At 39.4% G+C, this 19,970-nt stretch overlaps 2 protein-coding genes across 7 annotated transcripts in view; one reads left to right on the top strand and one right to left on the bottom strand.

Moving 5' to 3' along the window:
- gabra1 (gamma-aminobutyric acid type A receptor subunit alpha1) overlaps positions 1–18,055 on the top strand; it is a 32,671-nt gene extending 14,616 nt beyond the window's left edge. For all 6 annotated transcript variants that reach the window (XM_086057392.1, XM_086057396.1, XM_086057394.1 and 3 more), the window contains exons 7-10: positions 759–902; positions 2,147–2,299; positions 11,481–11,683; positions 12,648–18,055. In XM_086057392.1, coding sequence (XP_085913518.1) covers positions 759–902; positions 2,147–2,299; positions 11,481–11,683; positions 12,648–12,968 — 821 coding nt within the window. In that variant the 3' untranslated portion in view covers positions 12,969–18,055. The remainder of the gene's footprint in view (positions 1–758; positions 903–2,146; positions 2,300–11,480; positions 11,684–12,647) is intronic.
- gabrb2b (gamma-aminobutyric acid type A receptor subunit beta2b) overlaps positions 1–19,970 on the bottom strand; it is a 340,043-nt gene that overhangs the window by 129,155 nt on the left and 190,918 nt on the right. The gene's annotated exons all lie outside the window — the stretch shown is intronic.

Below are 19,970 nucleotides of genomic sequence, written 5' to 3'. Positions count from 1 at the left end.
AGCAGATGTTCTCCCAGAGGAAGTGTCCGCTAAGGCCCCTCCGGTCTCCTTCGGCCCTGCCAGGCCATGCAAGTCCCTGCCAGACGCTGGCAGGCAAGCAACGTGCGGACCTGTGTTTATCCAAGGCGAGCTCTTTGAAAATTTTCCAGAGCGACTCACCAGCTGCTCACTGCTCACAGCTATATAGGCCTGCACCTCGCAATGGGCTTGAGGACGGAATAACAAGCGCCAGAACGATGGAGGTTGCAGACAAGAATAGCCAATGAGAGAAAGGCTCCACACTCCTGTTGCCATTTGTGAGACAGCCTTGCAACACGAACGACAGGAACCGTCCTCGGCTGACACCCGTTCGCCCACCAACCCCCACCTCCTCTTTAAATTGAATCCACTCTCTAAATATTTCAGTGTTTAGCTCTTTGCCTTCTGCTGCAGTCTGCAGCGGGACCATCCTTTCCTCAGCAGTGGTCGAGCCACACTGCAGTTTTGACAGGTTGGCTGGCCGTAGGCAAGAAAACACTGACTTTGCTCTTTTAAGGTCACACCGTCCTGTTGGGATGGTGTGTGTTTGTCTTCCTTATAAAGTCGGAAAAGGACATGATGTGACATGGAAATTAATGAGAAAAAATTGACTAGTTTTGAGGGGCAAAACATGACTCTGGACACACTCGGATATGAAAAATTCATTCTCCAAATATTAGATGTCAATTACAAGCAGATAACAGAATACAGATTAGATTTTTTTTCCTGTCCCCTGTTAGATGCTTACACTCGAGCAGAAGTGGTGTACGTGTGGACCAAAGGGGCCGACCAGTCTGTGGTGGTGGCAGATGATGGTTCAAGGTTAAACCAGTATGATCTGATGGGACAGAGTGTGGATTCTGGAGTTGTGCAGTCCAGCACAGGTACGTATCTGTTTGGTCAAGACCTACTTCTTGCTGCAACACTATACCGCTGCATTCACATTTGTATCATTGGGTTTGGTTAAAGTTTCAATTGGTCACAGTAGCACAGTAAATAATCACAAATGCAGCGGTCAGCATTTACGTTTTGGAAATTGTGTCATTTTTTTATTTTTTTTTTTTTATTAGGCAACCTCTGGTCTCATGATAAAAGTGCCAGTGTGAGCATTATGTGAGAAAATGAGCACATTATGTACAAAAGTGACCAATTTTTCATAGTCTTACTCTGACATGGGTGCATCCGTCTTACTTATTTGTCATCCCTGCACAAACAGTGGTTTACGGTGTATATGAAATGAAACAGTTTTGATGTTTTTGTCACTGTCAAAAGCATCTATTTGTCAATTTACAGAAATGACAGGCCATGCCCTAGATTTGGAATGTTCCTACTGGCCATTGCATTGCGTTCTCTACCGCCTCCTTTCTGGTCCATTGATACTGGCAAACATTTATCACACAAAATGGGTGACCTGTTTTCAAAAACGCTGGATGGGTTGGATTGTGTGTTTGGGACTGGACTCCCCTAAAACCATGCAAGGCTGCAGGGGCATCAAGCACCCAAAGTGCAATGGCCAAGTATCTTTCAAATAGCCAACTTGAAAATAAAGACACGTTTATAGCCAGATAGATAGTAAGATGGTTACGAGTCAACCCAAACATTTTTTTCAAGAATATGTTCTATGCAGGCCCACTAGTTGAAAAAAGGAATTCTAGTTGTGTGAAGGCAAAGGCCTTCACACATATGTTATCCTACACTTCACCTTTATTTTTATTCTCTTTTATTCCTCACACTTTTTTGGCGTGCTTCTATTTCCACAGTTTTCACCCGATTCTCGCCATTCCAACTTTAATGGATTCACGGCTTCCGGGGGTCCATTTTTTTCACCCCTAACATTTATGGTTCGCCCAACATTCCCCGTTTTTTACCCCCCACGTCTAATCACCCCGTCGATGATCACATCACACGTTACGTCACCCTCACCAGGGTTAACACCTGACAGTAACTGCTCATATATGTTTTTACTGAAAAAAAATAGTTACTGGCACTGACGTCACCAACCATCTAACTATCTGAATGCACAAAGCCGCAACAGCTGTGTAAGAAATAAATGCTACAATTCCTCCATGCGGCAACGTGATGAAAACGCATTAAGATCATCCTTGACATTTTCATGTTCGCTCCGCAGGCGAGTACGTTGTGATGACGACCCACTTCCACCTGAAGAGGAAAATTGGCTACTTTGTGATCCAGACATATCTGCCCTGCATCATGACAGTCATCCTCTCACAGGTGTCCTTCTGGCTCAACAGAGAGTCCGTTCCTGCCAGGACTGTCTTTGGTGAGTCCTTTTGTCCCTTATTTATGTATTTTTTCATCCATGGGAAGGAGCAAACCCTAAAATGATTCCAAAAATTCCTACGTGTGGAGAAGAGCATGAACTAGCTGCTCACAAATGGCTGGTGCGTGGTGTCTTCCTGGAGTCTCTGCTGGTTGCCCGGCAACTCACTTCTATCGATCTTCCTCATCTGACTTTCTGCACCGAAGCTAATCAGCATATTCCCGCCATATCACACGTGTCCGCGAACCATTCCCTTCGAGCATACGTGACAACTTTAAGCTTATCTTTGAATTGCCTGTTAAAGCCACAATGCGACAAGATATTTCTATTCTATTCCATTCTGCAGCAATGAGGGCGAATGAGCTTTAATCAGTCGGGGCTGCAGTGAAATTTCAGGCAAAGAGCTCAGTGGTGTTTAAGCTTTGAATGTGTGTTTGTGCCTCCATAAGTGTGTGCGCGTAGTAGTTTGTATGTGTGTATCTGTCTGTCACACTCAGTTCTTACATAACGCTGGCCAAAAGGAAAGCTCTTGCTTGCTAGTCTGCAGCATGCTCTGTAGCACAGCAGCAGGCGGAATGTCCTTGAGTTACCTCACGCGACACTTTTTTTCCTCTGTTTTTTTCTTTCTTCCTTTCACTTTCTCTCTCGCACGAATGTCAGTGTTTCCCTCGGCCCACTTTCACTGAAACATTTACACAGGCATCTGATTTTGCAGCTCTTTCGCAACTCTAAAGCTGTAGGCCTACGTATTTAGGTTTTTTACATAGCATGTCCTGCAATGTTTCGGTGTGTCAGTGTGTGTGTGTGTGTGTGTGGGTGAGAGTGTGTCACAGCTACCTGCGCCGCTCGTCACGTGTTGAGGAGAGAGCGAGGATGGCCCAGATTGGATTTAAACATCCAAAGTATCTAGGTCATACGTGTGTTCTGCCTGCAATCACTGCTGGTTTTTGCACAGTGGAATAGCGATGGGGCTAACGCAGCATATGGACGCAGCGCAGCACGTACGCACACAAGTACACACTTTTGATGCAACACACGAGGTAGGTCATTCATGCAATTAATATGTATTTTTCTGAGATGGCAGAATAATAAGTGCAATGCTCGCCGAAGTCTATAAATAAATAAATGAATCATTAAAAAACAATTCTGGTTTATTAGAATGAAAATGTAAACTAAGAGGCTCACTAAAATGCTGTCGTGTTAGAAGCAAGTTCCAAATGCACCGCAAGTCATTTTTTCATGATGGGTATTGGTCAATATGATATGCTTGGTAAGAGCAGGGCAATGCATTATTTACATTTTGCATTAAATTAGCATCCAAAAAATGACATTTGCACGGCTAAACGCGCTAATATTCAGCTATGTAAAAAGAAAACATGCTGCAGTCTAATCTAGATGGGCATCTGTCAATACAAGGTGCATCTCAATAACATATTGCAAAAAAAAAAAAGCATGAATTAAACTTCGTCAATCAATTAGAACTGCTCTACTATTTTATTTTCAATTTGCATTTGTGTAATTTGCATGGCTGTTTAATCATTTGAACATGACAAGAGAAACAGAAGTACTTATTAGTTTGACCGTCATACACTCTTCTTGTTCAAGGCCAAGTGTGGCGAAGCGAGGCACCTGGCTCTCTCTGATAAAAGATGAAAATGATTGAAAAATGAATTGAGGCCTCACATACATTTGGTCATTGATTAAGATTTCAAAAGCATTACAATTTGATGTCCAGCACTGACGAGTGTGCTTCGAATGCTTTCACAATGCGATTTTTAAATCTGAATGCTGTTTTTGCCAACACACGATCTTGTAAAACATAAGTCCTTTGAATGATCAAAAAAATATATATATTTTTTTTCGCTGAGATATGCAGAGCAAGTTACACATTACCGGTACTCGCTTAGGTACGCAACATTGTGATTCAAAGCACGCGCTGCCTTTGTTTTACGCAGTAAATCAAAGAATGCACAACTGTTAACGTGAATTTGTGGGCTGTGATCAGACGTGTCCAACACGGATGCATCAAGCCTCATTAATGAGCAAAGGCAGCAGGGAAAAAATGGTTTAAATCATGTGACGTGACGGGAAAACACGGTCTCACTAAATCAACCCTAAGGCAATTTCAAAACACAGCAGTAGGTAGCCTTATCTTGTTTACTGTATCACCACACCAATAAAGATCGGATTTGCACAAAGTATTTCATTAAAGAACTAAATATATTCATTTTCATTTTGCTCATCTGACAATGTTTAGATATTTGTTGCCGCAGTGTAAGCAGAAAAGAAAGTAGCAATCAGATGATTGATGTCCATGGGCACGGTATGGTTGCTTGCCATGATAGCCAAACTGTGTCTTTTTGGATCATCAGTGATGGCTTTCTTTATTCTTTCCATGAGATATTAACGATAACCAACACCACACAGTCAAATCCCATTTTGTGCTTTTTTGAGCAATGTCATGATTTCCTAAAAACAATGTGATCATTCTTCGGGCCAGCTATTAATGGCTACCCCCGACCTTGCATCATTGAAATAACTAAAATTACTTGAAATAATCCCCAAATTTAGGACATGTTAGCATATGTTAGTGGGAGAAAGTAAAGATGAGTGCAGTGTGCAGTGTGAGTGCAGGCCAGCAGGGGAATAAAAGATGGTGGGGTAACTGCGCAATGCTATTTTGCTCAGATGCTGTCTGAAAAGGAGGAACAATAATTAAGGAAGCAAATACTGATGGTGCTCATACAGTGTTTTTGCCCGGACTTCATCTCTGAGCTGTCACAGGTGTCTTTCTCAGCTCTTTAAGAGCAATTGGCAGCATTTCTATCATCCCTCCCAAAATGCTTTTTAATGCATCTGCTTATTAAGAATAAAGTATATATGTGGGCATGAAAGAATGGGGTTGCATATCTACTCAAACAGCGGATGCCCATAAATGGGCCATTACGAGCGAACAGGCCCTGCAAAGTGCAATGCAACCGACCCCAGGACCTCACTGCTGGGGCGAGTTCTAGTAGGACCTGTTTAATCATAATATTACCTCTGACATGGCCATAATGATGCACTGGGACCTATTTATGTTTCAAATTAAAGGGCTTTAAATTTAAACAATGTTATGATAACCAATAAGATCACAAAAGTAACAGTCCTGGAAATTCTATATAGAAAGTAATGATGTCGTATCACTTCATTGCAAGTTTGAAATAAAAAAAAAAAACTTTCATCAAAAATTAACCCATTAAAACAGAATTGAGACTGGAGAAACCTAAAAAAATGTGTCATGTTTTTTCTGTTAGTGTTTGTTTGTTTTTACATTGGCATGAACACTAGTGGGGACCAAGGACAGAACCTTGGGGGAACCTCTTGGGAACACAAAAAAAATTTTGGTTTGAAAATGCTTTTATTTCCATTTATATCTCTGCCGTTTATCAGGGCACTCTTGCAAATATCTTTTTAATCTCAAATAGACTTTTCTTGTTTCCTTACAAATCATGACACCACAGGAACAGGAAATACTACATCGTCTCATCCGTAGAGAGCTTTTGTTTGGTAACAAAAAATGGACTGTTCCACCAGTGAGTAGTATAGTGTCCTACTTCTCACTGTTCTTTTGACCTCATCCCACATTTTGGTTGTCATGTTTAATTGGTGACACACTCAGTCAAATCACTGTCAGTGGCAAATATTTGCCCAGAACCAGCGAGGCAGAGAGCAGGAGTGATCGCCACCATTTTTCTCTGAAGGTCCACTCTCACCCACAGAGATTTGTTCAATGTGGCTGCTATCCAGTAGCTGAGTGGGGATTAACTGAACGCTGTCATTTCAAGGGTACGCAATCAAGTGCTCTGGGGGGTAGACACAAATATCAGTTAGATCAGTAATTAACACGCGGGACTGAAGCGGTGCATCACAGTGTGTGCACAGAATGCAGGTAACAGTTTTACATTGAACACGGTCACACTTTGTGTTTAGAACTGGAGTTGAGATTTCAACTTGGATCGAAAATTGTCACTCCAGCTTTAACCGGTTAGCCCCTAGGGTGTTTTAAAGCTGAGGTTTGCCTTTTTCAGCAGTAAAAAGTTAATAATTGGTCTAAAATTAATTTGATATGGTCATTTTTCATGTACAATGAATGACTTTAAAAACACGTTTTGCCAATTGCTCTGTACTGAAAATGACATCACGGATAGAGTGCTCAAGGAACAGCCAATCACGGCTCAGCTTGTGAACGTTAGGTGAGCCATGATTGGTTGTTTCCTGAGCCCTCAACACGTGATGTCATTTTCAGTCAATACCAAGTGGCATAATGCATTTTTAAAGGTGTTAAATGCATCAGAGTCAATTACAAATGTATTGACAAAGTTAGGTCATTATTTTTTGTCAAAGAATTGATGAAAAAAACTAAGTAGAGAAACTACACTCTATTTGTGCTTTCATCTATTTGTATTTTGGAATGTCTTAGGGAATTCAGAATGTTGTTGGTATATATTGTGATCGTCTATGGCCACACATTAATGCCCAGGAACAAAGAAAGCAATGTGTGATTTATTAGCATTTGTTTTATTTTGCAGCTTATTCACTTTGCATCTGTAAAACTGTTCGATGGCAGCCCCGTGGATAAGAAATCCAACTTTCTCAAGCTTAGCAAGGTTGTGTCAAAAACTGTTTGAACGGGTAAATGTTATCTGTTCCACGGTTGATTCTTTGCCTGCCTGTAGTCAAACTTGTCCTTGCCTGAAGCAGCTGTAAAATAGTCGCTTTAACTTTGTCATTTATCACCTCAAACCTACCTTGTCGCCCAGTCGCCGTGGTGTGCTTTGACATCTACGACATCTACAACTCTCCGTAGACTAATAAAAAAAAATAATTTGAAGATTTGTCTTAAAAAAGATAACGTTGGGGAATATGGCCGCACTTGTCAAAAAGGTGAAAATAGTTTGAGTCTGAAATTAATGCCATGCCTTCAGTATTTATGGAAACCCTCTCAGGGGGAAAATATATCAACACACCTTGTAAAAGATACAGTATATATGGTATAAATCAAGCTTCAGTGCATAAGTGTGTGGAAAAGACTTAGTAGAATAGGGTTGCAATGCTAGTAATACTCCTAGTTTAGAATTCTGTTCATTAACAGAACTTTCCTCGATTTGTTACAACAAGCCTTTTCAAATAGAGTCATACACAAGCGAAGTTGAGAGCTCAACTATTATCAACATACAGTGCATATACTGTACATGCAGTTTATCCACAAATCATTGCAAAATTCTGATAGTGTTATTGGCTGAGTGTGTAAAAATACACAAGGAATTTGACACACAAGGACAAATATGTAGAGAGCTGAAACTATTGTATATATGGGACGAGGATAGCTAAATATGATAATAAATAGTGTGACAATTTCATTAGATTTCAAGGAAGAAGGGGACGAATGGAATACAAATCTGGACATCTGAGTCGAGAGCAAATTAACGACTGGATGAACCAAAATTTCCTTCAGCTAAACCAAAACAAAACAGGTAATTGTTTTCGGCAATAAAGAAAAGAGGATTGCTGTTAGAAAACACCTGGAGTCACTGGCTTTAGAAACCAAAGACCAAGTCCGAAATCTTGGAGTGCTGATAGTCTCAGACCTGACTTTCAGCAATCATATAGGCTAGGCTAATGCTTTTTTGGTAACTTTTAAATAGTTGCAAATTCATCCCCTTTTTGTTTTTGGAGTAGTGAATGACTTGGGGCACTGGCCACTATTTCAGAAAGACATGCTCCAGTACGTTTACAGTCTAGAATTCAAGTCACAAAAACAAAAATGACAGTTGTTTCCCTGATTGTCTTCACTTGCTGGAATAAAATAATGGAGGAGTATGTGTTTCCATGGCAACAGAACTACTCAAACACAGTCAAATATATACCGTATGACTGCCTTCTTTATGAGGACTTGTGTAATACCCAGAGGTGCTGCATGCATCCTCCCCCACAAAATTAAATGATTTACTGTGCAAACAGAAGGATTGACAAGATTCTGCGGACACCTACTGATGCGTGCACCTGCCCGCTTTCAATGCACCCCCGCATACTTCCTAATATGCATACGCAGCAGGCCCTCATCTACCTCCATCCAGCACATGCATTTGTCTCAAAGTCTACTCATGTCCAAGTTTAAACACATTAGCGTTCCATCTATTTAATGTGTGCGGAAACAATAGATGAAAGGTGGCGCTGTGTTGTACCTGGCAAGACCATTAGTACACATGATTGCTGGCACAGGAACTTAGCGCTGGATGCGCGCCAGTGGAAAAATGCTTTGGCACTCTCTCTTCATGAGCGCTGGCACCACAGTGACTCTTAAGAAATTGTGACAAAGCAAGCTGGTGCTTTCACTCGCTTTGCACCTGAATTACAAGTCAAATACGTTTTTCATGAAAAATTGGGGAGCGTGTGGATGCAGGATTATTCATCCAGCCATCCATCCATCTTCTATAGCGATTGTTCTCGTTAGTATCACGGATGATCTGGAGCCTATCCCAGCCAAACAGTCACAGGGCACATAACTATAACCATTCACATTCACACCTAATTTAGAGCAGGGGTGGCAGCCCTCATTTAAATAAATTAATTAATTAATTAATGAATACAAGGTTATCAAAAAAAAATGGACCCCCCTCCCAACCCATCCACAATGGGGTGCGGGGGTGGTGGGGACGGTTTGTATGAGGATGTTGGCTGAGACTTGTACACTTAGTTCATAATGGCTTAAACAACCCTCCTTTGGATGCACCCCATATGCGGGATGCCCGGGGCCACGCGCTCTGCCCCTTTCCTCATATGGCACTGCTGTCAAGTCTAAAAAAAAAAATTTGCTCCGTCGTTCATCACAAACAAAACAGTAAAAGTTATATTGTCCCTCGTTAGGCAGTCGCCTTTGTTAGCCTACAACAGCTCCAATGGTAATTAGAAAAGAAAAAAGGGAAATAATTGTTCAATCTCACATGACTGAAGGCCCTGAGGATGCAGAGCAAAAGCGGCAAAGTGCTGAGTCGGGAATTTGCATCTTTTAATGTTAGCTTTTTTTTAATTTTACTTATGTGGCTCACTTTTGAGTGTTATTACGCTGAGGAAAGAACACCAAAACAAAAGAGTAAAAGTTTGAGGATTACATACCTATACACATGGACATTTTAATTACTGTATATGATGAGAGCACTTGACTCCCTTACAATTACTGTTTACCTTAAAAAAAACAATAAAAAACAAAAACAATCATGCAATAAAGACTGCATAAAACCTAAATAAATAATGTTGACCCAGTTATTCTCTTTTGATTCATCATGAACGTGAGAAATGCATAACCACGCACCCGTGCACAAGTTATGCAAATGCCGCAAATCCATCAGAGGGGTCCTGTTTCGTTCTGGTTAAGTGACTAATCACTTATTTGGCTCTGACTAATGAGAACATCGTAATCATACTTTATGCTTCATGTCACAAGCAAAGCCAAAAGCATGTGAAAACGAGCGTGGGAGAATGAGGAGTTGCGTGATTCATCCGTTTACCGCTTGTGTCGTCAGAATTGACGGAGATGAAACATTCCGAAATGCTTTCCAAATAAACATACTGTACATCAAACTGTTATTTAGACAGATGTTTGGATCATGGTATTTTGTCGCAATGGGGCCACGGTAGCCTGATGTTATTAAACAGATTCATGAATTGTAAATATGCGTTTTTAAATGGCAATTACGGCAATTGAATGCGCAACAATGACTCTAGTTCCAATTAAAATAGAACATCATTAATGCAAACGCCAAACGGTATTGCATTGTTTAAACAAGCATGAATGGACTGATAACCTGCTGTGTACTCCTGAAAATTACGGTAAGTAGAAATAATAGAAAAATCAATGCTATGAAAAATAAAACAGATGGTTCAAAATGATATTGTAATTTGAAATAGCTACTAGACCTATGTGAATAAATGTATATTTATGAATAATTATTAGACGTAATCTGTACTGACCCTTATGCTTTAAAATAATGGCCAACTGCATTTTTGTTTGGCATGTTTTTGGAGTGTGTAGCAAAGACTTTTACACAGTTTTGCCTGTGTATGATAATAATTACAATGAAATATTAATAATCATCACCATCATCATCATAAATACTGGCATTTTGAAAAATATGGTAGAATCTGTGACATTACCATAAAAAAAAGCATTTTTGGGACAATAATTGTTTACATTAGCAAAGAGGCAAACTACACAAATGATATCATTCCCTATCAGAAACCTCAATATCGCTTTATTAAAAGATCATGGAAAGGCGTATCAGCTGGAATGCATCAGAATGAACGGCTTAACCCTGCTCGGATGTGACTGAAGGATGTTGCCAATCCCTTTGTGTGCATGCCATGTCGCTAGTGTGCACACATACGTACGGTACAACATGCGTATGGGCAGTGTTAGTATGTCATGTTTCATATTTCCCCCTGTACAAGCCATCTGTTTCTGTCCTGAAATTTCTAGATGGCTTTCAGTTGAGCCTCATGTTATTTGGCGTGTAATCATCTCCAGTAGCCTATTCTGACTATAACTGCCCTGACCCACTTCCTTTGATTCTGTGTGCAGTTGCTAACGTATTCAGTGAGTGATTGGGCAGTGTTGGCAACATGCAGCAGCTATTATTTTCCGTAGCTTTTGCATTGTGTCTTATTTTTCTTCAGGTGTGTTTTGCAAGTCTATGCAGGATGTCATTCCGCCAGCCTATTTTGCCTGCGTACTATTCATCAGCCGCAGTATCCCCGAGGACAACCGCATGTTGTGGCTGCATCTGGGGAGATCTCTACCTTTGCGAGTCTATTAAAAGAACAAGCTGCATGACTGCACAGCTGCTCCGATAGATTAATACAAATGTATTACGAGCCCACTTGAAATAGAACACTGTAGTAGAAAACCTACTACTCCGATAGCTTAGGTAGTAAATTATTTATATGTAGGCTATGTAAAGGTGGTAACCAGACATTTGCCAGAATCAGAATCAGAATCAGAATACCATGTTTCAACTAGTGGGCCAGCTGGGAACATATTCTTGAAAAAAAATACGTTTGGGTTGACTTCCGCTTAAAATAGTTCACGTCGTCTAATAATAAAACTTCAACTTCAACTTGCATGAATTGTATTGTCCTACAGGAGTGACTACTGTCCTGACCATGACCACCCTCAGTATCAGCGCCAGGAATTCTCTCCCCAAAGTGGCCTACGCCACCGCTATGGATTGGTTCATCGCCGTGTGCTACGCCTTTGTCTTCTCGGCCCTCATTGAGTTCGCCACAGTCAACTACTTCACCAAGAGGGGTTATGCCTGGGATGGAAAAAGCGTGGTGCCAGAGAAGGTATTTGAGATAATACTTTCATTCTAAGCAGACTCTGAACTGATTGAATCACATGGAGGGTCTGCGAAGTAATGATATGGCATCATAAATGATACCCATTTCTGGAGCCTTAATGTCTATTTCAGCAAGAGTTGTCACCTAGGTTCGGATTGGTTTTTAGAACGGTGTCAAATGTATGAGTCCAGCAGAGAAAGGACGCGTCAGACTTCTTCATTTTTTGCACTCGGGGGCATTTAGCACTTAACTGCTGCGGGAGCAGCGGCAGGCGGGGAAGCATTTAGTTGTCATCTCATGGAAAATTCAATTTGTGTAACATGACGTGAACATTAATAGTTTAGTGTTCATCTCGTGCTTTCTGCTCCACTTGTCTGTGTGCGGCATTTAGCAGTGCAATGCTGCTTCCGTGGATTTTTTTTTTTTTTTTTTTTTTTTTTACAGGCTTATTGATTTGTATGATTCATTAGGTTGCTGATGACGCAATGCCAGCAATGACTATTATTCATCCTCATGTAAGAATAACGGCACACAGCTTTCTCATACGGGCAGTGCAGCATAATGCAAGTCCTTTCATACAATTTGCAGTCTTTCGTAAAACTGACATTTGAACAATGACCAAATACGGTATTATGGCAATGTGTCATTTTCCCAACATTTAAATTTAGGAGCAAATAATACGCACTGTCAGAAAAAGAAAACCTTTAACTTTATATAGGTCCTTTCAAAAACAGCATTTGAACAATAAGAGTCGTGCAGGTGTTAGAGAAAAGCAAAGAAGAGAGCAAAACAAATTCACACTTTGATGCTCATTGAATTGGTATTCTGAATTGTCCGATGGTATTGGCTTGATTTTCAGTTCAATTTCCATTGGATTTTCTCAACAGCATGGGTAGATGTTTCGGCCATTGGATAGCGTCCGTACGCTGATCCCTCTCTTTGTTTTTCTTTCCTCGTCAACCCAACTCAGCAAAAGAAGAAGAAGGAGTCCATGCTGAAAAAGAACAACACAACAGCGTACCCGGCCGCCACTGCTACAGCCTTCGCTCCCAACATTGCCAGGGACCCTGGATTGGCCACCATTGCCAAGAGCGCCCCTCCACCTCCAACTGAGCCCAAGGAGGAGCCAAAGCCCAAGCCCCCAGAGGCCAAGAAAACCTTTAACAGTGTGAGCAAGATAGACAGGATCGCCAGAATAGCCTTCCCTCTGCTCTTTGGAACCTTTAACTTGGTCTACTGGGCCACCTACTTGAATAAGAAGCCCAAACTGCAGGGGATGACTCCACACTAATCCATTGTTCGCTCCTTTTCAATTCTACCTATCTAACTTTCATTTTCTTTGGAATTCCTCAAAAGAAAAAGAAACAAAAATGTGTTTATTTTCAGACAAACATGATGTCCATGCTGGTTTGAATTCCCAGTCGTTGCATTGCTTCTGTTTATTGACATTTTGAAGATTTGGAGAAAACAACATAGAGAACAAAAAAAAAACAAAAAAAAAAACTATAAAATACAAGAGCAAGAGATACAGACTTTTAAAGGGTTGTTGTTCAGGTGTGGCGTAATGCTTTTAAGAAAATGCTACCGTAAATATATAGCCGAGAGGAGAATGCTACTCTACAAGTACACAGAGCCCAATCTCGTCTTGGGCTTTTTCCTTTGTACATTGTATATTTTCTTATTTTGCAGGGTTCCAGTTCTAATCTTTGCTGCGGGAGTCTCGAGAGTTATTACCATTTGAGGTAGGGATAAATAAATAGAACAAATGTGGTTTGGATGAGGGAGACTGTCTAACTATTTATTGCATCTTTTGCGCAGACTGCAACAAGTTGTAATTAACTGCCCAATATATTTGCGATATTGCAACAAATGTTCATTCTAAGTAACATAGGCTTGGCAAAGGACGACATGACGAAATACAAAACACAAACTGTGCTGCCCATTGTTGCAAACAACTAAAGACAAGCCCATCCATTTCTCACGACGTTTGTTCTAGTATTACCGTAGTATTACTGTATTTCCGCAAATAGTGTCTGAGGCTTATCTACTTAACCACTGATGAGGGAGGCATCTTTTGATCACACAATGTAATCGACATATTAAAGTTCATGTAAAGTAAAAGTGGAGATGAAAACAAAATGGACTGTTATGATGGAGAAATGCTGAGAAACTCAGGCTCAAACATGTAACCATGGATACACGCAACATTGTGGAGCGATCACACCTAAGTCTACAGCAAAGCTAATCGTTGTTAAAGACACCGACTCCACGTAATGTTGGATCGTCATAAAATACTGCGCAGGGAACTCGCTTACATCATACAGTAAGATACCACACTTTAATTCATCTGAGATACTGTTTTTGTGATTCGGTAGGTGCTGCTATTTTGGTTCACAACAGAGTTCAAACAAGCTCAGCAGTTGACTTTTTAAAGTCTGTTTGTCTATTAGCAAGAGGGCCACTATTTGAGGAAATATGTTGTATTATATAGATTGATGATGATTAATCAAAGGCGCGTATCCCGCCGAACTTGTATTCTTTTTACGCAAAATACAACTTGAACATTTGGAGATATGTGCTTTGTATTGGATGGTGTCAATATGAGGAGTACTGCCAAAATATGACATTTCAGTGGTTTGTGCCAAAATGTTTTGCTTTTCTTATCGTAACCTACAAACTAGTTGTGAGAGCATACAGCGTGGAAGAGTCACCTTTAGTTCAACCCAAAATTATTCAGACTCGAGTCAGGTTTTGAAGCAAAGTGAATTATTTATTGAATGCAACACAAGCAAGTAACAAAATAATGTATTATGTCAAATAGATATGTAGATTTCAACATTGCTGGGCTAGTTTTGAAAAAAGAAAAAAGACATCCTGGTAGTACATTTATAATATCAATAAATCCCTTTGGGACATGGATCTTTTTGTCCAAAACAATACATATGCATACATTTCCTGTCATGCATTACTTGATAGCAATTCAAGAAATAGAAAGTCACTTTAACTTGAAATGTGGTCAGGGTACAAATCATTTTGGGGCTAAGCTGACTATTTTGTTATTTCGGCAATGTCACTGTGGCAACACGGCGATTGGTGAGAAAAGCTTAAAAGCCTTTCACCATTGCTCAGTCTGGTCAGCAGGTTGCATCCATCATCCTATTATAGAACGCATTATCTTATTAGTGTATTGATGGTAATAATAGCTATTTCGATTGGCACACAAATGTACAATTTTTATTAATTTAAAAGCTCGGGCCCTGAAGCTTCCAATTGGTCCCACACAAATCAAACCCTGCTTGTATCTTATTTACTACTTTACTTTTTTTTTTTTTTTTTTAAGCGCAGACATGACAAACAGCACGCGTGTATATGCATGGGCAGGGCATCCTTAAAACAAAATCACTGTCACATCACCCGCAGGCTTTCATTTCTTCGTTCAAAAGACTTCCATTTAACCGTTCTTCAAAATCAGTTGGGGTTTCTGCAATAGCAATAAAGCACGTCTCAGTGGATACACTGTTCATTTATCTCCAAAAATATAGTAAGAAAACAATCGATCATCTCTGCGTAGAAATGAAAATGATAAGTATTTTCTTTGTCACAGTCTTTGTAAATATTCTCAGATGTTAGAGATGTCAATATTACGTTGGAGTAACTAAAGCGTATGTTTAAAGAATACTTGGAGTCATTTTGCGTTCTATGACACACATTATGGTCTACTTTGTGCTATTGGGACATTTTTTCTTTTTTTTTTGCAGAGTGTGTACGAATCTCACTTTTTGTTTTGGTTCACACAGATGTAAAAACGGTGTAAAAAGTGATAAGGAAGAATGTAATGAATAGTCTTCAAACCTGAGTGACATTTTAATTATGTGCAATCATTATTTCCTGTTTTGGTTTTTGGTTGTAATAAGGTAGGGGGAGAGGGGCTTGTTTGCCAAAAAATGCTGTTTAACGCAAAGCCAAGGAGGTATAATTTAAAGAGTGGTGAGGCACATTGCGGTGGAGAAGTGCCTTTTCCATATTTTAAGAGTCGGAACTGTGATGATGGCTTTGCTGATTGATGGCACATTTTGTGACCCACTGTGACCCCAAAATCTTTTTTCATTAGTTTTTTTTTTTTTTTTTTTTTTTTTTTTTACCAGCTGTTAGTGTTTTGAGCTGTATGTTGTCAACACTCAGAAAGTACCAGCTACACTGCCTTCAGTATCACATGCCCTTTTAGATCAATTTGTTGCTGCTGTGTGGGTGAGAGAGAAAGCGAAAGAGAGAGAGAGAAAAAGAGTGAGAGAGAGAGAGCGAGAGAGAGAGAGAGAGGAGAGGCAGAAGACGACGTTGGGATGTGATCTTACATTAGCCGAAGTCAGCACAGAGGACTTGTCGAGTCGTTCTATGATAGTGATGAAAATGAATATATTTTTGTAACATGATGTCAGCCCCTCTACTGGAAAAACACAACGATAACAGAAAGGTGACAGGAAAGCTTTTGTTTTTGTCTTGAACATTGCTTGCACTAGATTTTTTTGTTGCTATTCCAAATACGAAGTATTTCTCGGCCGTGGCCCGTCAAGGTTTCGGAACAGCCCGGTTTTTAATTCTGTTAATGTAGCAATATTACTTAGCAAGGGCTTTTCTTAGGACCTCAACTTGAAACTAAGTGAGGGGATGGTTGCCAGCGTAGCTTTACTTCAATTCCTCTTTTTATTTGTATGCCTCAGATATTTTTTTCTTTTCTTTTCATGTTTAGACAATGTTTTCTTTTTTTGGTGTCCACACTGAGATGAAAAGCATTTGTTACCTACTCCAAACAACCGTTTTTACTTATTTTTAATTTAATTTAATTTGAGAAGCAAATTCCATTTCATATTTTTTATTTCATTTTATTTGATTCAGCTTTTTGTTTATAGCATTTTATTTCAATTTTGAGCACATAGTCTGTTTTTCTATCTATTTATTTATTAAAAAAATAATTATTTGTATGTATTATTGATACAAATATTAATCCCCGAAATTGGAAATGTGTTTGTGTTTTTTTTCCTGTCAAGGCGGGGATGAGGTCACAATCTATAACGAGGGTTTCTGCTTTTCCTATGATTTGTATTATCACGATCATTAGTATTGACTGTGTCCCTAATAGGCCACTTACAAGCAGAGGGGTGAAGGAAGTGCAAAGTTCAGGGTGAAGAGTTGTATACAGATAAATATAAATAAACTACTGTATGTATGTTGATTATCATGAAGAAAACTATATATATATATACATATATACATATGTAAAATACATGATGCATACAGTATTTGATTATATTATTGATGATATTAGCTAAAACAATGATTATTGTTTGTATTTCCACCTATTGTTATGCATTTTGCACATTTAGATAAACAATAACATTACTTTGTATGTAGTCGGCATTGTGCTATGCAAGGACAGCTTTGAACATCCGATCAACGACCTTGTCTCCATTGTGTTTCAGATTTACAAGCTATTAGAGGGCGGAAAAAAAAAAAAAAAAGGAAGCTTAGTTTATTTTTATTTTTTTTAATATCAGCTGTGCACCCATTGGCTTTTTTTATGAAACCATGGCTATACAGGGTGACATCAAAGAAAAACAGCGGATTATCTCTTTTGTTTGTGCTTTGGATTTGTCAGTGCTTGAAGAGAAAATGGCTTTCGTTGTTGATTGCACTTTTTCTCCAGGGTCATTCAATAAAAGGTGCAAGACAAAAAAAAAAGAGAGCAAAACTGTAAGATCTTCCTTTCAAAAAAAGTTATGGAGCTGGATCCTGTTGGCATCAGACTGAAAAGAAACTTTAAGTCGAGACCAATGCTAGAGCCCATATTCTGTGATACTTTCAAGGCAGGTCTGGTTTTGCTCCATTTTTATGCTCCGAAAAGAGAATGTGAAACATGAGGTACAGTGCAATCATGAGCTTCCGACTTTGACCTTCTTGTCTCACTCATTTGCAGAGCTTTGATGTATATATCACATTTGTTACCTGTCATAATCCCGTTTGATTGTCTGGTTTGATTTTAGGCCAATGATTATCAGCACTTGCTTTTCAACACCAGGTCTTTTTGTTCTTACTAGATATCTACTGGAGCTTTTTTCCCTTGTGTTCTAATTTTCACTGAAAAACTAACAATGGAAAAAAAAAAACTTTTTCTAAAGCACAAACGATGTGGATATGAGGAGAGTATGGACAACGAAAGGACACTATAGACTCCACTGGGATGTGTTGTGGACAGGGTTGTGAAGGGTGTAGATGAAGTGGTGAACCTCCTGTAAATGTTTTCATTTGTTTCTTTTGGTTATGATATGGCCCTGTAGATTCTGATTCATTGCATTAGTCTTTAAATAAAAAGGAAACAAATGAGCGTGGCTAATGCTGTCTTTATTTGACACCACTGATTTTGCGGCTTCATTCATATTCCACAGATACAATATTAATCATGAAATCTAGTTTAGACTAGTGAGGCTGCATAGAACATATTGTAAAGAAATTTTTGGTTTCACTTCCCCTTTTAGCCTAAACTGGCTAACTTTGCACTACCACTAATAAATTCGACTTGGAGAGCTTTTCTAGATATGCAAAGAAACCATTTACAACTAAAATAGTAACAATATTTCTGGTTATAATACCTCCTCAGGGCCAGGGCAATTTTTTTTTCAAGGGGCACGGAAGCCCCGAACCTAGAATTTTAGTTGCTGAAAATGAACATTTAGGGGTGTATGTGAATCACAAATTGAAGTAAATACTTACATTTCCACTAAATTACTGTTAAATCGGCGTTTTGTCAGCAACAATCCAATAATTGAAAAGATAAATCAGAAAAAAGTATTGGTCACAGTGAGTATATGAAAAATTACGTTACATTGTCCAACATTTTAGGGGCAAAATGGCACCATTTAAGGGCAGTGTGGAGTAAAAATGTTTTCCTTCACTTGCTGCTGTCTGTGTCAAGGTCTGATGTTATTTGAACATATCACATGATAAATTTAGATCAGGGGAACCCAGGTCGGTCCTCGAGAGCCCCTATCCAGCCTGTTTTAGATGTCTCCCTCCTTCTTTCACACAGCTGATTCAAATGATTAGGATAGTTATCAGGTTACTGCAAAGCTTGTTGATTAGCTGATCATTTATACCTCCCTAAGAGTGCGGCTTTATTTGAATCTACATCCAAATTTATCACGTTCATAATTGGGCCCCACTCCACAAGTAAGAAACAACTAGTAAATTGCTGTTACATTTATGTATGGTATAGCTCTACATTTTCTGTTTTCTGGTATTTACAAATCTATTATCGAAACATCAAAAGAAATTATGATTTGTCTGAAAAAAAGCTGTCCTTGTTTTATCAAATCTCAAATATCTCAAAATGGGATATTATAAACCCACAAGAGTATTAACTATTATAGGTTTCCTAATATATATGCAGTATAATTGGAATTTACACAAGAACAGTGATCGTCTATCGCTACAATGAGAGGATATTATTCTTTTAGCACTTTCCTTCCCTCTCCGCCTCTGCTCTCCAGTTTGCGTCTCATCCCCGTCTTCTCCCACCACGACGCCACGGCGCCGTGAGACTTCAGGTGCCGAGAAACGTGCGCTCCTTCCCGAGAAGCATGTGAGCTGCTGCTCTCCGAGAGCATTATGTAATAAAACTGCTTCTTGCTGGCAAAAGAGCACCAGAGGAGGTTTTTCTCTCACTCTGTCAGCCTTCTTCTCCTCCTTTTCGGCTTCTGCTCCATCAATTTTTCCCCCACCACAAGCACAAATTTGGGTTCAGGCACATAACAAGCAGGTATTGTAATCCCATATCGTCCTTGTTAGCCAGCAACTTTCTCTGACTGCATGGCTTGGTCATTTCATGGCAAACTTTGTTGCTGAATAATTTAAAATGATGGCTTCATTTAGGCCAATGTAGCATGTACTCCAATAACAAAACAGGGTGATTTGTCTCAACAAAAAAACGTATAAGCAGGCTGTCAAGGTCATGCCAAAGCCAAAGCAAGGTGGCACTTTGACCCTAAGATCCTTTTGGCCATTTATGGAGGGTATCTTTCAAAGAAAAATAATGTTTCACTTTCCTAAAAAGAAAATCCATCTTTCCAAACATCCAGTCAATCACAGGGCACATATAGGGACAATTATTTTAGCGTACATTATAAGAATAATTTATCTGTGAATAGAATAGAGTGCTAGCTATGATTTTTCATCAGACCCTGTCACACAAAAGACAAAATAGATGTTTGACATACTGTTCCCTTCCGGTACAGAATGAAAA

Source organism: Filicampus tigris, chromosome 17 (assembly GCF_054856515.1).
Source record: "Filicampus tigris isolate MCC_2025a chromosome 17, RoL_Ftig_1.0, whole genome shotgun sequence".
NCBI lineage: Eukaryota > Metazoa > Chordata > Actinopteri > Syngnathiformes > Syngnathidae > Filicampus > Filicampus tigris.
The sequence above is the reverse complement of the archived record's forward strand: the minus strand, read 5'-3'. Positions and strand labels throughout refer to the sequence as shown.